The sequence below is a fragment of the Poromitra crassiceps genome, assembly GCF_964638095.1.
Source record: "Poromitra crassiceps genome assembly, chromosome: 15".
Lineage (NCBI taxonomy): Eukaryota > Metazoa > Chordata > Actinopteri > Beryciformes > Melamphaidae > Poromitra > Poromitra crassiceps.
Window position 1 is genome coordinate 29608069 of NC_139634.1, and position 14875 is coordinate 29622943.

The following is a 14875-nucleotide window of genomic DNA, read 5'->3' on the forward strand; positions in this document are numbered from 1 at the left end:
TGCGTGCGTGCGTGTGTGTGTGTGTGTGTGTGCTTGCGTGCATGCGCGTGTGCGTGCGTGCGCGCGTGTGTGCGCGCGTGTCCGTGTGTGTGTGTGTGTGTGTGTGTGTGTGTGTGTGTGCGTGCGTGTCCGTGTGTGCGCGTGCGCGTGTGTGCGTGCTTGCGTGTGTGCGTGTGTGTGCGTGTGTGTGTGTGTGTGTAGCTGCGGGGCGGCCCTCGTGGCCGGGATGCCACTGTGTGCCGTGCCAGTCCACAGTGGATGGTGAGGGGCCGGAGGAGGGGAGCGAGTGCAGGCGGCTGAGAGGAGGAGGCCAGCACCAGGCAGGAGACATGAACCTCTGCTGGAACGAGATCAAACGCAAATCCCACAACATCAGGTAAGACCACCACCACACTGGCATGCAGTGCTGCCGCTGAATGCTGTTTCAGTGTCGCTGGTTGGATATTCTTGGGGCCAAGATGCTATTTGTATGTGGGGGAAGAAAGTGGCTCCAATAGAGGGTTTTGGGTGATGTAACACACCCTCATGCAGCCATTAGCCTTTTTCACCTCAGCCACTCTGTGTCTAAAAGGCAGGAAGTGCAAGCAAAACATTAACGAGGGCCCTGGGAACTGGAACATCTAAATGGAATGGAAGTTGGAAGCCCTCAATAATGTTTGCTTGCACCTGTGTTACTTCCTGCTTTTTAGGCACAACATGGCTGCTGCGGTGAAAAAGGCTCATGAAGGTCCTCAGCTCACGGGCAACAAACAGCTGATTGCGTACCCCCCCCCCCTCCTGATTTCCCCCCATTTTCTCCCCAATTATACTTGGCAAATTTCCCCCCCTGCTGCCCTGGTCGCTGCTCCACCCTCTGCCGATCTGGGGAGAGCCGAGACTAGCACCATGCTTCCTCTGACACATGCGCAGTTGCCAGCCGCTTCTATACACCTGACAGGGGGAGCTTCACCGGTAGAACAGCAAGTGGGAGGATCACGCTAATCCCACCAGTTGTCTTCAGTTGTCTTCCCCGACCGACCAGAGGAGGTGGTAGTGCAGCGACCAGGGCACATACCCCCAATCCGGCTTCCCTCCCTCAGAAACAGCCAACCGTGCCTGTATGGATGCCCGACCAAGCCGGAGGTAACACGTGGGTGCGAACCTGCGACCCTTGTGTTGGTAGGCAGGACATCTACTGCTACACTACCCGGACGCCCAGCTGATTGTGTTCCTAGATCTACAACTTGTCTGTCTCAAAAGAAATGCAAAGACGTGGTTACCTTCTGCTGTTTTTGACAGGACCTCACTGGAACATCTGATTGATTGTGTGTCATCTCAGCCTGCTACCTTGTCTTGTTGCAAGCACATGTGATTTGCACAATAGCTAACATAGTTACTGTATACATACACATATATGCAGTGCAAATGTTAGCTGTAGCGGTGGCTAGAAGCCGCATGTTAACATTAACGTTTCCTAAATTAACTTGCTGGCTGGCTGGCTAGCTAACAAAGTAAAAAAAACACAGCTGTTCAGGTTAATTGACTCGGCTTGTGGAGTGTTTCAGCGTGGGACGGACCAGATGACAAGGGCGAAAGACAAGACTGTTGCCTGTGTCACAGTAAACTAAATTTGAAAATCTTTATCCTAATTGGACAACTCACTTTTACTCATAGTGTTAATGAGTTGACCTACAGTCACACCACCACAATTCCTTTTTTTAGGCATCTTTCTTTTTCTGGCTGGTTTATTATCTATTTGGCCATTAGCCTAATTGCTCATCTAATTGGTTGCTAAAAGATTTGCGGAGCAGCAGCAAAGCCTGTGCAAAGTCTGCTGGCTTTAAATGTTAAAAGAATTTGGCTCCAAAGCTAATTTTCTGCTTGTCTATGGACTTTTTATGGTAATGAAATAAGTACTGCTCCTAACTATGATGTTGGAATTGGTCTTTTAATTCTTGTAGTAGTGATTTTTTTAAGATGTCGATACTTGCGAGTTTTATCCTGCCATCCAGCTGGGACTTACTGCAGGCTAATAATGGCTAATGTCCAACATCCATATGTTGCTTTTTTCATTCCCTATTAATTATAACAATTCTTCTTGTTGCCTGTCGTCAGTCTTCAGAGAATTGAAAAAAGCGTTGTCTACTAATGTGCTGTGACAAAATAATGTCTTTTTCAACATTTCCTCCAGTCAGCTTATTAATTATTGATATAATATAGATTAATACTGCCATTGCACAAGTCGCACTCGAGAGGTTTGCCACTGCAAAACAATTAGAGGGAGTTCACGTCCTTCTTTGATGCTTAATTGGAAGCTGCCCAGGCTCGCCGCATCGTTTGTGTTCCTTCAGTTCAGCTGGCATCCTATTTACACAGTTGGCCCCGTAATTGCTTACTTGACCCCCATGTATCTAGGAGGGATAGTTGTGAAATTGGTTAAGACAGCTCCCCCTGCAGGCCTGTGTAATGAGATCAGTACGGATGGCCCCTGCAATGGCTGTTTAGACCCCAGCTCTTTGACTTGATCTGGCTGAGAGGGGGGGGGGGGGGGGGGGGATGGAGGAAAAGTACTGTACAGGAGAGAGCCCAGGAAGTGAGTGAGGCCAGAGGGAGCTGCTATTAAATCATCACATGTAAGAATAGCCCACACAAAGAGAGATGAAATGTGGATAAACGGGAGGGGTGGAGAGCCAAAAGAACCCATGAGAAAGAGTTTTACCGCTCAAATTGAAAAGCTGTCTCAGCTCAGGGGTGAGCGCTGTCCAGGAGAAATGCCTGACTGGATTTTATGCCGGTGGATGGACAAGTGGAGACGACTGGCTGGATAATGGCCTGTCTGACGTTGATGGACAGGTGGTCGAGGCTCTGTTTGAATACAAGTCAAGGGGCAGGAAGGTACGCTGGCATCTCCCTCCCATCCTTTTAAACTGTGATACATTATCATCACTGCTACACACCCTGACTGGAATTAACTCAAACCTCCCTCTGTTGTACTTACGTCTTTTCTCCCCAAAAATTCACCTGTTTTGCTCGGCTCAGGGCCCTCATTTCACAAAATACCTGGAGGATTTAACGAGTCAAGATAAGGAGTAAATAGTGCAACAAAAATGATTTCATGGCTTCCTCCAAATGTTTACAGATGGCAAAGGCGCAGGGAATTTATCAATTTGACACAGTGTCGCTCAGCTAATTGGACGCCATGCAGATAACAGAAGGTTAGGAGTTTGATCCATTTCTCTGGCATCTTCTACGGAAAGTAGACATAATCATTGCACTATTTGCCGCTCAATCTTAGCAGCCAAATAGCAATTATTGACTCCCGCACATCGTTATGATGCCATGGGTTGATGTCTTATGAAAGTCAGAGATAATGGCCTAAAACAGTTGGACCACAGCTGTGTATTATACCACATGTTTATCATAATCACCGCTGAATGATTGTGGCTATAGAGACAAGAGACATTTATTACCATAGTAGGCATGTTGCTAAAGCCATTCAGCCATCTGTATCTATGGTGTAAGAAAGCGCTAGACTGACGGAGGCTTCATTCAATCCATGCTATTTGTTCAGTGAAGGTTGTCTTTGTTTGAGAAACGTTTCAACCTCGGGCCCACACCATTTCACCAAGTTTCACGGCCACTAGTTTTTCCCTAATGCTGAGAAACAGACAAACTAACCGAAAACACAAAAGAACAGAAAACAGAAAACACAAGTCTTTGGCAGAGGTATGAAGCTAATCGTAGGCCGATAGCGTTTAACGGGTCATGCCATGTTAAAGATTGGTGTACAAAATCAGCTGTAGTGTGCGCACATCCATAAAATAATACACCAGGTGCTGCTGCACTGAGAGATGGGACCTTTAAGCAAATGGGGGAATTGAGCGCTGCACACAGTCTAGTGATTTAAGGTCAACCAAAAGAGCCTGTGCTCATCAATCTGTTTTGTAACTCATCCCCGTGAATATTTTGCCTGGTCAGAATAGTGTAGTGTTGAATAGCGTAGTGTTGAATAGCGTAGTGTTGAATAGCGTAGTGTTGAATAGCGTAGTGTTGAATAGCGTAGTGTTGAATACTGTAGTGTTGAATAGCGTAGTGTTGAATAGCGTAGTGTTGAATAGTGTAGTGTTGAATAGCGTAGTGTTGAATAGCGTAGTGTTGAATAGCGTAGTGTTGAATAGCGTAGTGTTGTAATAGCGTAGTGTTGAATAGCGTAGTGTTGAATAGCGTAGTGTTGAATAGCGTAGTGTTGAATAGCGTAGTGTTGAATAGCGTAGTGTTGAATAGCGTAGTGTTGAATAGCGTAGTGTTGTAATAGCGTAGTGTTGAATAGCGTAGTGTTGAATAGCGTAGTGTTGAATAGCGTAGTGTTGAATAGCGTAGTGTTGAATACTGTAGTGTTGAATAGCGTAGTGTTGAATAGCGTAGTGTTGAATAGCGTAGTGTTGAATAGCGTAGTGTTGAATAGCGTAGTGTTGAATAGCGTAGTGTTGAATAGCGTAGTGTTGAATAGCGTAGTGTTGAATAGCGTAGTGTTGAATAGCGTAGTGTTGAATAGCGTAGTGTTGAATAGTGTAGTGTTGAATAGCGTAGTGTTGAATAGCGTAGTGTTGAATACTGTAGTGTTGAATAGCGTAGTGTTGAATAGCGTAGTGTTGAATAGCGTAGTGTTGAATAGCGTAGTGTTGAATAGTGTAGTGTTGAATAGTGTAGTGTTGAATAGCGTAGAATAGCGTAGTGTTGAATAGCGTAGTGTTGAATAGCGTAGTGTTGAATAGCGTAGTGTTGAATAGCGTAGTGTTGAATAGCGTAGTGTTGTAATCGCGTAGTGTTGAATAGCGTAGTGTTGAATAGCGTAGTGTTGAATAGCGTAGTGTTGTAATCGCGTAGTGTTGAATAACGTAGTGTTGAATAGCGTAGTGTTGAATAGCGTAGTGTTGAATAGCGTAGTGTTGAATAGTGTAGTGTTGAATAGTGTAGTGTTGAATAGCGTAGTGTTGTAATCGCGTAGTGTTGAATAACGTAGTGTTGAATAGCGTAGTGTTGAATAGCGTAGTGTTGAATAGCGTAGTGTTGAATAGCGTAGTGTTGAATAGTGTAGTGTTGAATAGCGTAGTGTTGAATAGCGTAGTGTTGAATAGCGTAGTGTTGAATAGCGTAGTGTTGAATAGCGTAGTGTTGGATAGCGTAGTGTTGTAATCGCGTAGTGTTGAATAGCGTAGTGTTGAATAGCGTAGTGTTGGATAGCGTAGTGTTGAATAGCGTAGTGTTGAATAGCGTAGTGTTGAATAGCGTAGTGTTGAATAGCGTAGTCTTTAATAGTGTAGTGTTGAATAGCGTAGTGTTGAATAGCGTAGTGTTGAATAGCGTAGTGTTGAATAGCGTAGTGTTGAATAGCGTAGTGTTGGATAGCGTAGTGTTGTAATAGCGTAGTGTTGAATAGCGTAGTGTTGTAATAGCGTAGTGTTGAATAGCGTAGTGTTGTAATAGCGTAGTGTTGAATAGCGTAGTGTTGTAATAGCGTAGTGTTGAATAGCGTAGTGTTGTGGGAAACACAACGCATCTGCGTTGAGACCAGCTGTATAGAGTACCGCGGGGATGACGTATTTTTGTAGGCTTTATCCAGAAGTCGCCGCCATTTGTTTCTTCAGTGGAAAAGTCTATGGGGTTTTAGAATGGGGATTTCACTTAAATGCATAAAATAAGGTCTGTGGTTTATGGAAACGCGAACCTGGGTTCTGCATGATACTCTTCACAAACGTGAATAACTTTTATGCCTTTTGAAGCGTTTTATAAAAATCGTGTTTAAAAAAAACGCATTTACGTTCCAAAAGTCATCAAAGTTGTGAAGAGTATCATGCAGAACCCAGGTTCGCGTTTCCACAAACTTTTGTTAACCACAGAGACCTTATTTTATGCATTTAAGTGAATTCTAAAATCCCATAGAATTTTCCACTGAAGAACCCAACCCGGAAAATACTTCCGGACTCATTCCTGCAGCTCTCTATTGCAATCTGGCCTTGCCGTTGGCGCTGAATCACCACAAATCTGGCCCAGTTTCACAACAGGGTGCCTCTTACTCATCATCATGATCCATCCATACCAAAGAACCAGAGCCGGCCCTCCCTATAAGCAAACTAAGCAGCTGCTTAGGGCCCCGTAGCCGCCAGGGGGCCCCTGTGGGAAGAAGATGGCAGAGGTCTGGTCTTGACCAGCTCTCACACACTCATTTTTTAAGCTACAGCTGAGCTTCTGGACTGGTATTAGCGGCGGAAGCTAGACATCCAGAAGAATAGGTAGCGGTACCACCAACCATGTTATGCTAGCTTGCTCCATGGTAGGAGTTTAGATAACCAAATAGTAATGGTAAAAGGTGCAGACTAAAAAGTGACTTTACTCTTAAATTCTATCTTCCCAGGAATGTTTCAAAGATCCAGAGGAAGTGTTCCATAAGGAAAAGGCTCTATCTATATAATAGTATTTTTCATTGCATTAGTTCTAGGGCACGGTAACGAAAGTAGTCAAATAGTGGCTGTTCTAGTCCTGTATGGATGAATATCAGAACCAAATTAAATGTGATCAAAGAGAACAATAGGGTAATGGACTCGTTTTATTCTTTGCTGATAGAATTCTCTCTTTTTCACCCTATTCAATTTGGTTACTTGATTCTGCAGTATACAGTATGCTTTTCTCTCACTAACTGAACCTGACGTCATGGAGATATTTTTAGTTTGGTCTCTTTGTGTCATTAAGCACTTTAAATCATTATCCATCCAGGGTGCACCTTTGTGGCTTGAATATGACCATACTTAGCATTGTAATTAGCATTTTTCATCACAGTAGGCAAGGCAAGGCAGCTTTTGTATAGCACATACTGTATGCACTGATTGTGGCAATTCAAAGTGCTTTACAGAGTAATAATAATATGGTAAAGGTAAAAGTTTTCCAGTTCAAAAGTACAGAAAAGGGATACAAAATATAAAAGATGAAATTGGACTCATTAGAACCACAGGAGTCTTTACAGCCATGTGTGACGTGACATCAGCTACAGTACTTACTGTAGAGTTTAAGAGCTCCAGGGTCTGAAAGACACAGCATGTAGTGGAAAGTTGTTATTCTCATTTTTTTTCTTCATATTTCTGCACACTGTGGCACTTACACAGTCATGGAATTGTAGCAATTGGATATGGCAAGAAAGCTGATACTCTTGTGAATCCAAAGAGCCCATTCATCGCTTGAAATAATTGTACCGTAATATAAATGTATATAAACCTATCCTGCTTAGGGCCCCCAGATGTGCAGGGCCGGCCCTGCAAAGAACTGAACTTTGTTACACCATACGGGACAGTGCTTAGAGAAACTAAGGACGTCTGAATGGTTTATTAAGGGGGTTTATGTTATGCTATGTTACATTTCTGTGTTATCTTTGTTTAATCTGCCGTACGGATCTGGAGGGATCCTCTCAGGGCCCTGTCAAGGATCAGGCGTCAAGTCCAGGTGGCTGCATCTGTCCTTCAACTGAACTACTTCCTAGAGTTTCCATCTGTCTGGAATCAACAAAGTCACACACTAACAATATCAAGCATTGTGGAGGTGCTGGCGGCGCCTCACGGCGAGGTGCCCACTCTTTTGCACTGTGGGGAATGCCCTCTGGGGGCTGGTGTGGTGGGTGGTTGGGGAATGCCCTCTGGGGCTGGTGTGGTGGGTGGTTGGGGAATGCCCTCTGGGGCTGGTGTGGTGGGTGGCCCAGTGGCATGGAATGCGTTTGCCGCATGGCTCAGATGACTGCAGAGCCAACCACCCACGCCGAGTGTGTCTGTCTGTGGCCAGGGGGAGACCTCTGAGGCTGCTGACATTCACATTACCACACTGCTTCCATCTAATTAACCTTGCTGTATCTGACTCCGTTTCTCTTTCTTTCTCATTATTTATCCTCCCTTTCTCTTCAGGGTTTTAACTGCACAGAGGCATTTTTGGCGTCCCCCAAAGAGGTTTTAGCCACCCGCCCCAAAGGCCCAAGGCCAAAAAAAGATCCTGACAATGACTGATATATTTGAGTTCAGGACAACCCTCACTGCATACAAATTCATTTTTACTGTATCATTTTAGACCATTTCAAAGTTAAAATCCCACATTTGTACCTTCAAATTGCTTCCTTTGTAAAACTTGGGGTGCTGTAAAAACACAATAGCTGAATAAGTTCTGACAACGACTGCTATATTTGATATCAGGACAACTCTGACTACACACTAACCCAAAAGTCTAACACGCACGACAGTATGCATGCTCGGATCGGACCGATCACGCATACTGTACTGTTTTGCGCAATCACCCCCCAAAAGGCCCATTGTGAGCCAGGGGCTACTTTATGCTAATTCCTTACACACCCATCCTCCTCCTCTTCTATGCGCTTATATCCACATGTCCCTGCTAGCGCCCTCTACAGACAGTCAGGGCTTAGTGCAATGCCCCGTGGTGCTTCTGTGCCCCACTTTCCCGACATCACATCATCCCCAGGCAAGTTACAGCGCCTGCAGGCCCTGTTGAGCTCCAATTAGGCGTTGATAATAATGTGAGTGTTCAGGGTCAGGTTTCAACACACACACACACACACACATGCACACGCGCACGCACACACACACACACACACACACACACACACACACACACACACACACACACACACAGCTGCTGGAGGGCCTGTTGTTTGGATGGTGCTCTGGGCCCTAAGTTGAAGGAATGGATTTGGCCTTCAGTGTTGCACGAGAATCATTTGGACTTTTAGTGTTTATTTTATGGTGAAGCATTGTTCTCTAGGATGATATGTATATAGATTTTGCTCCACCTCGCAGTAATTGTTCAATAGCACTGTTGGATGGGGTTTGAACAGGTCCACATCTTGAGCTGACAAACGTCCGATTAACCTGTTTGGCTTTTGAGCAATGTTCAATTTGTAAGCAAATTACATTTTCTGACATCTCATTCCATTCATTCAGCGGAGGCCTTGTACAGTTCCACTCCCCTGACAGAGTGCATTGGCATCATGTGAGGATACTGGGGGTAAGGGCTGGTGAAGATACTGGGTAAGGGCTGGTGAAGATACTGGGTAAGGGCTGGTGAAGATACTGGGTAAGGGCTGGTGAAGATACTGGGTAAGGGCCGGTGAAGATACTGGGTAAGGGCCAGTGAAGATACTGGGTAAGGGCCGGTGAAGATACTGGGTAAGGGCCGGTGAAGATACTGGGTAAGGGCCGGTGAAGATACTGGGTAAGGGCTGGTGAAGATACTGGGTAAGGGCTGGTGAAGATACTGGGTAAGGGCCGGTGAAGATACTGGGTAAGGGCCAGTGAAGATACTGGGTAAGGGCCTGTGAAGATACTGGGTAAGGGCTGGTGAAGATACTGGGTAAGGGCCTGTGAAGATACTGGGTAAGGGCTGGTGAAGATACTGGGTAAGGGCTGGTGAAGATACTGGGTAAGGGCCGGTGAAGATACTGGGTAAGGGCTGGTGAAGATACTGGGTAAGGGCTGGTGAAGATACTGGGTAAGGGCTGGTGAAGATACTGGGTAAGGGCTGGTGAAGATACTGGGTAAGGGCTGGTGAAGATACTGGGTAAGGGCCGGTGAAGATACTGGGTAAGGGCTGGTGAAGATACTGGGTAAGGGCTGGTGAAGATACTGGGTAAGGGCTGGTGAAGATACTGGGTAAGGGCTGGTGAAGATACTGGGTAAGGGCCGGTGAAGATACTGGGTAAGGGCTGGTGAAGATACTGGGTAAGGGCTGGCAAAACCAGAGAAGAAGGAAACAGAGCTTCAAGACTTTTGCAGGCGCCATGTCTGGTGGCGTTGCAGCTCCCTTTCTTTTCTGTTGCCATGGCTGCAAACAAACTTTCATACACTTCGATGGAACAAACCAATTGGGAATTAGGGTCCCACGAATAATTCAATAAATTACCCCTATTTGTGTGTGTGTGTGTGTGTGTGTGTGTGTGTGTGTGTGTGTGTGTGTGTGTGTGTGTGTGTGTGTGTGTGTGTGTGTGCGTGTGTGTGTGTGTGGAGTGCTGAACTGTGCCTATAACAATCATCTGGGGCAAAACCAATCAGAGGCAGTCTTGTGCTGATTAGAGATGATTTTGGAGTTTGGGGACTACCACAGAGCAGTCTTTGAATAGCTGGAGCAGATAATCAGCTTTGGTGCACACAGAGTACTCAGTACCCAGGCAGGCTGTATGTAGGGTTTATATAGAGCAACTTTTGGAGCTGTGGGAGTTGGAACAATGAGGCATTGAGGAGCGGTGGCACGTGCTATACATTAGCCCTCACTTCGTGTTCTCATTTGAGAAACTGACAGTCGGCACCCGCATGCAGCGCACAAGTTCACACATACAGTCACACACTGAGTGAGAAACACGTGCATGCCACACACACACACACACACACACACACTTTACAAGACACACTTCAGAATCAGTTTTATTTGTCAGGTACATAGAAACACACACACACACACACACACGCACACACACACACACACACACACACACACACATTCTGAATTTCTGATGTATGTCTGAAACACACTCAGATAAAAGAGGAACAATCATTCCAGTATTTCCCGTACATGAAGTGTGTGTAGATGTGTGTGTGTGTGTGTGTGTGTGCGCGACACTGCGCGTGTGTGCATGCGTGTGTGTGTGTGTGTGGGTGCGTGTGTGTGTGTGTGAGAACACCTCGTGAACAAACAGAGGCAAATGGCCCATTAGTTCACAGAGGTTCGTTTAGAAACCCGCATCACTACAAACTCACATTAATTTATGGGCCCGATTAAACAGTTCCTCCTAGCATCAGCAGAACATTGTTCTTCTGAAGGCCATTGTTCATTTTGCATAAAACGGAATGACAGCCGGGGTTCGCGCCGCCCGGGTTTCATTCACTTCGACGACAACTCCTGCTGACAAAAAAATGAAACATTGTTGCCTGTTTAAAAAGACATCAAACAAAAGGAATTACTGCGATGCGTCCAGCCAAATATAGCGCAGTGTGCTTTGTGTTCAATTGACTTAATCGGGGATAATCTGACAGCAGAGACGTTGACAAAGCGCAGGGCTGTGCGTCGCCTGCATAAGCTCATACCTTACACTGCAACAGCGGTGGGATGATAATCAATCTCGAGTTCATATCAGTTTCTCAAAGACTTAAACATCCTTTGGTGCTGAATAGAGGTTTCAGGGCCATTTTTCACTCCTCTAATTCTTATCTCAGCTGCGTGTTGGTTTGCAAGAATGGAATGAAATCAGTTGGTTGGTGCGTCACACCAGCAGCCAGCTAGAGAGGGAGAGAGATGATCAGCCAATGAGAGAGATGGCAATGCTTCTGATTGTAAAAGAAAAAGAATAAACACTCATGATAATAAAATTGATTTTTTTTAGTGTGCTGCTAGAAGAAAATCTTAGGGGAAACACTAGGACTGCAACTAATGATTATTTTCATTATTGATGAATCTGTCGATTATTTTCATGACTATTCGATTACTCATTTGGTCTATAAAATGTCACAAAATAGTGAAAAATGACAATCACTTTTTTCCCCCAAAGCCCAAGATGACATCCTTAACTCATTGAGTGCCAAGGACGTCGATCGACGTCAAAGTAAATAGTGACGTAGAGTGCCAAAGACGTCGATCGACGTCAAATGCGTTTTTTGACGGTGGGACGTGGATCAAAGCCTCCTGCATCTCCTGTACAAATATTGTAGCTATTGAAGGTGTATAACCTATTTTACGGACTCATTAGGTGGCGACAGTGCTCTCCAGATTAGAGAAAGGTCCGGAAAACAGCAGGAAAAAGCCCCGTGATGAAAGAGAAACCGCTCATGCTGCAGCCAGAGCCATATAGATTGCTCTGGCTGGAGTTAACGTTGGCTGCGAACAGCAGTCAATCCGTGCCCACAACTGAGCCTCTCTGTCTCTGCTGTATAGTTTCTGCACACGATTAGCCGCCAGAAAAGCAGCACCCGACGCCGAAGGACCAAACCATTCTCAGCAGTCCGGTTTGGCTTTTCCGTGTCACGCTGGGAGCCGGCGCACAAAAACGAAGCACTCCGAAAATAGACGCTGGGTGCGTGAGGCTGTGTGTTAGTGTGGGGAGGAGTTTGCAGCTGAGGGGGGGAGAGGGGGGTGGGGCACGCAGGGCACCACACAACTACACCATGTCACTACATCAGAAAATATTAGCTTCAGACTCAGTGAATGTGCTTGAAATGCTTCATTTCACAAAAGGCGGAATAACTCAGCTTCTAATTTGAAACGCATGTTTTTGCTCAAAACAACCTATCTTCTCCGCCTCATAACTAAAGAACGGAAAATGGTATCAATAAACTTTTTTTTGCTGACGATACAATAGAGTCTCCTCGTTCTTTGTGCGTGTTCGGTGTTTACATAGTAATATCACACAATATTCTGTGGGCCTCGAGATATCACTGAAAACGCTCTGAAACTCTGGCACTGGGAGCGTCCGTTCTCCAAAAGTGGCTGGCACTCAATGAGTTAAATGTCTTATTTTGTCCCAACCAAGAGTCTGCAACCCAAAGATAATCCGTTTAGTGTCACAGAAGACTAAAGAAACCAGAAAATATTCATATTTAAGAAGCTGCAACGAGATAATTTTAGTATTCCCCCCCCCCCTTAAAAATGTCTCTAAACGATTAATCTATTAATCGACTAATCTTCATTGCAGTGGTAGGAAACACTGTAATCTTATACAGACACACACATACTGTAGTCAGAAACACACACACTGAGAAATGCACACACACACACACACACACACACACACACACACACACACACACACACACACACACACACACACACACACACACACATACACACACATAATTGTGCTGCCTGTGAGATGAGGGCGCTCGTCATGCAGCCAGTTCAGTGGCGTTGCCTGGATCCTGCTTCCCACCTGTCATCCTCTGTTACTTTGATGCGTCTCCACTTCCCACAGCGCCTCTCCCCTGCCTCTCCTCTCCTCTATCCCTCACAATGCTCTATTTATGTGTGCCCAGTTGCATTATGGGCCACTTGAGTGTGTTGTTTTGCATGTGTGAGTGTCTTTATGTGTGTATGTGCATGTGTGTGTATGTATGTACTGTATGTGCATGTGTGAGAGATACAGTATTCATTCATGACTGTGTGAAGAGTGTGCTGGTACACAATGAATGCTTCCTAAAGACTTCCTAAAGACGGTTCATATCGGATAGCAGTAGATATAGCGGTATATATAGTGGATTCACGTTCATTTATGGACAAGATATTATGAGGATATGAACCGCTCGCTACATTGCAGAAAATACGTTATTTACAGTGTGTACTACGTATGCCCCGTTTTCGCCCGTTTTGGCCAGTTCGGACTCTACTCGGACCTGAATATCTTCTATGGCGATCAGAATGAAACCAAAGTTCTCTGGGTGAGTAAAACATCATATTTTAAGCTGGAAATAAGATCCGGGGTGTAAAAAACCAGAATTCTCCTTTCAGCATATATTCTTTTATAGTATGTTTGTGTTCCCATAGTTACTGAACGTATGCATTGGAGATGCAATATGTAAAAAGATGTTTGAAGCATGGGCGCTCTGGAAGAGGGTGTGAGTCACACAGAGAATTTTTTAGTGTTGGTTTAATGATAGAGGTGAGTCACCAGGATTACAGGGGTATTCAATTAAAATTCTAAGAAGTCTAGTTATTAAAATGTCCTCCCAGCAAAGGTCCAAATCCTCATAATGTCTAAATTGCATACAATAGAGCCTACCCCTATGTCTATCAAATAACATCAACAATGTACATTTATTTATTGTCAATTTTCAATTATGAATTTTTAGATCATCATGCACTCGCATGAATGGGACCATGTGAAATTTTAACTTGCACACCAAGTGAAGTCCGTGTGCGGGAGTCTTCTGCCTCTTTGACTTGTCCTGTTCCTCCTGCACACCCGACGCACATGGTAGTGCAGAGACTACTTCTCATTAACTTGCACACTCTAAAAAAGAAAAGTTGCATATTTTGGTCGCAATCTGGAGCTCTGTATTAATATGTTGTATAATATTTTGAGTCTGTCCCAATCCTGAGAAACATAATTGAAAATGCTTTAGTTATAAATACAGCCAAAGCTTTAAATATGCTTTCAAACTTTTTTATTTGTTTTATTTTTTCTCTCTTCCTGTATCTACTTTCCTTTTTTTGGGAGGAAGCCATGCTGGCGTCTGTCTCCCACATCTCTCTAGTGAACGGTAAACTATCCATTTCATTGCATTTCATTGGCTTGAGTGACGCTATTGCCATATTAACTGGATTAACTGTGCCTGCTGTCTGTATCCGCGACTGTCAGAAAGCAAACAACGCTCCATGAAGATTATTATTTATTCTCATTAATTTATCAGAAATTGGTCACGGGTCCGGATAGAACCGTCACTTTTTCCCTGTCTGAGGTTTACACAATAAAGCTGCTCCAGACAGGATATTTATGTAAAAATGCGCCCATCATATATAAATCATATAGTGTGCAGTAGAGACCTGATTCGAGACCTTGTGGCTTTGCTGTATTTGTTCATGTAGTTCTGGTGTCAGCAGGGACCCCTCTCCCTCCACAGGACATTGAAATGGAAACTTCAAAGTGAATTCTCTTAAACAGCAGCGAGCGCTGCATTTAGAAACAGCTGGACTCACCAAAGTTAGATATTTTGCCTCTGTCCACCCCGTTGGTATCCTTTGATATGAAGCGAGCACAGACTGGCCAACTTGGTAAACACACCACGCATGCTGCGGGCAGTTTACTGATGTTATTTCAGGGGAGTTAAGTTCAAACAGTTACCTCTTGCTGCCATTTGGAGCTGCT

The 14875-nt window shown here is 44.7% G+C and overlaps 1 protein-coding gene across 1 annotated transcript in view; it reads left to right on the forward strand.

Moving 5' to 3' along the window:
- Nucleotides 1-283: 283 nt before the first annotated feature.
- drp2 (dystrophin related protein 2) overlaps nucleotides 284-14875 on the forward strand; it is an 81850-nt gene continuing 67258 nt past the window's right edge. The window contains exon 1 of the mRNA XM_083651929.1: nucleotides 284-376. Within this exon, the coding sequence (XP_083508055.1) occupies nucleotides 330-376 (47 nt within the window). The 5' untranslated portion in view covers nucleotides 284-329. The remainder of the gene's footprint in view (nucleotides 377-14875) is intronic.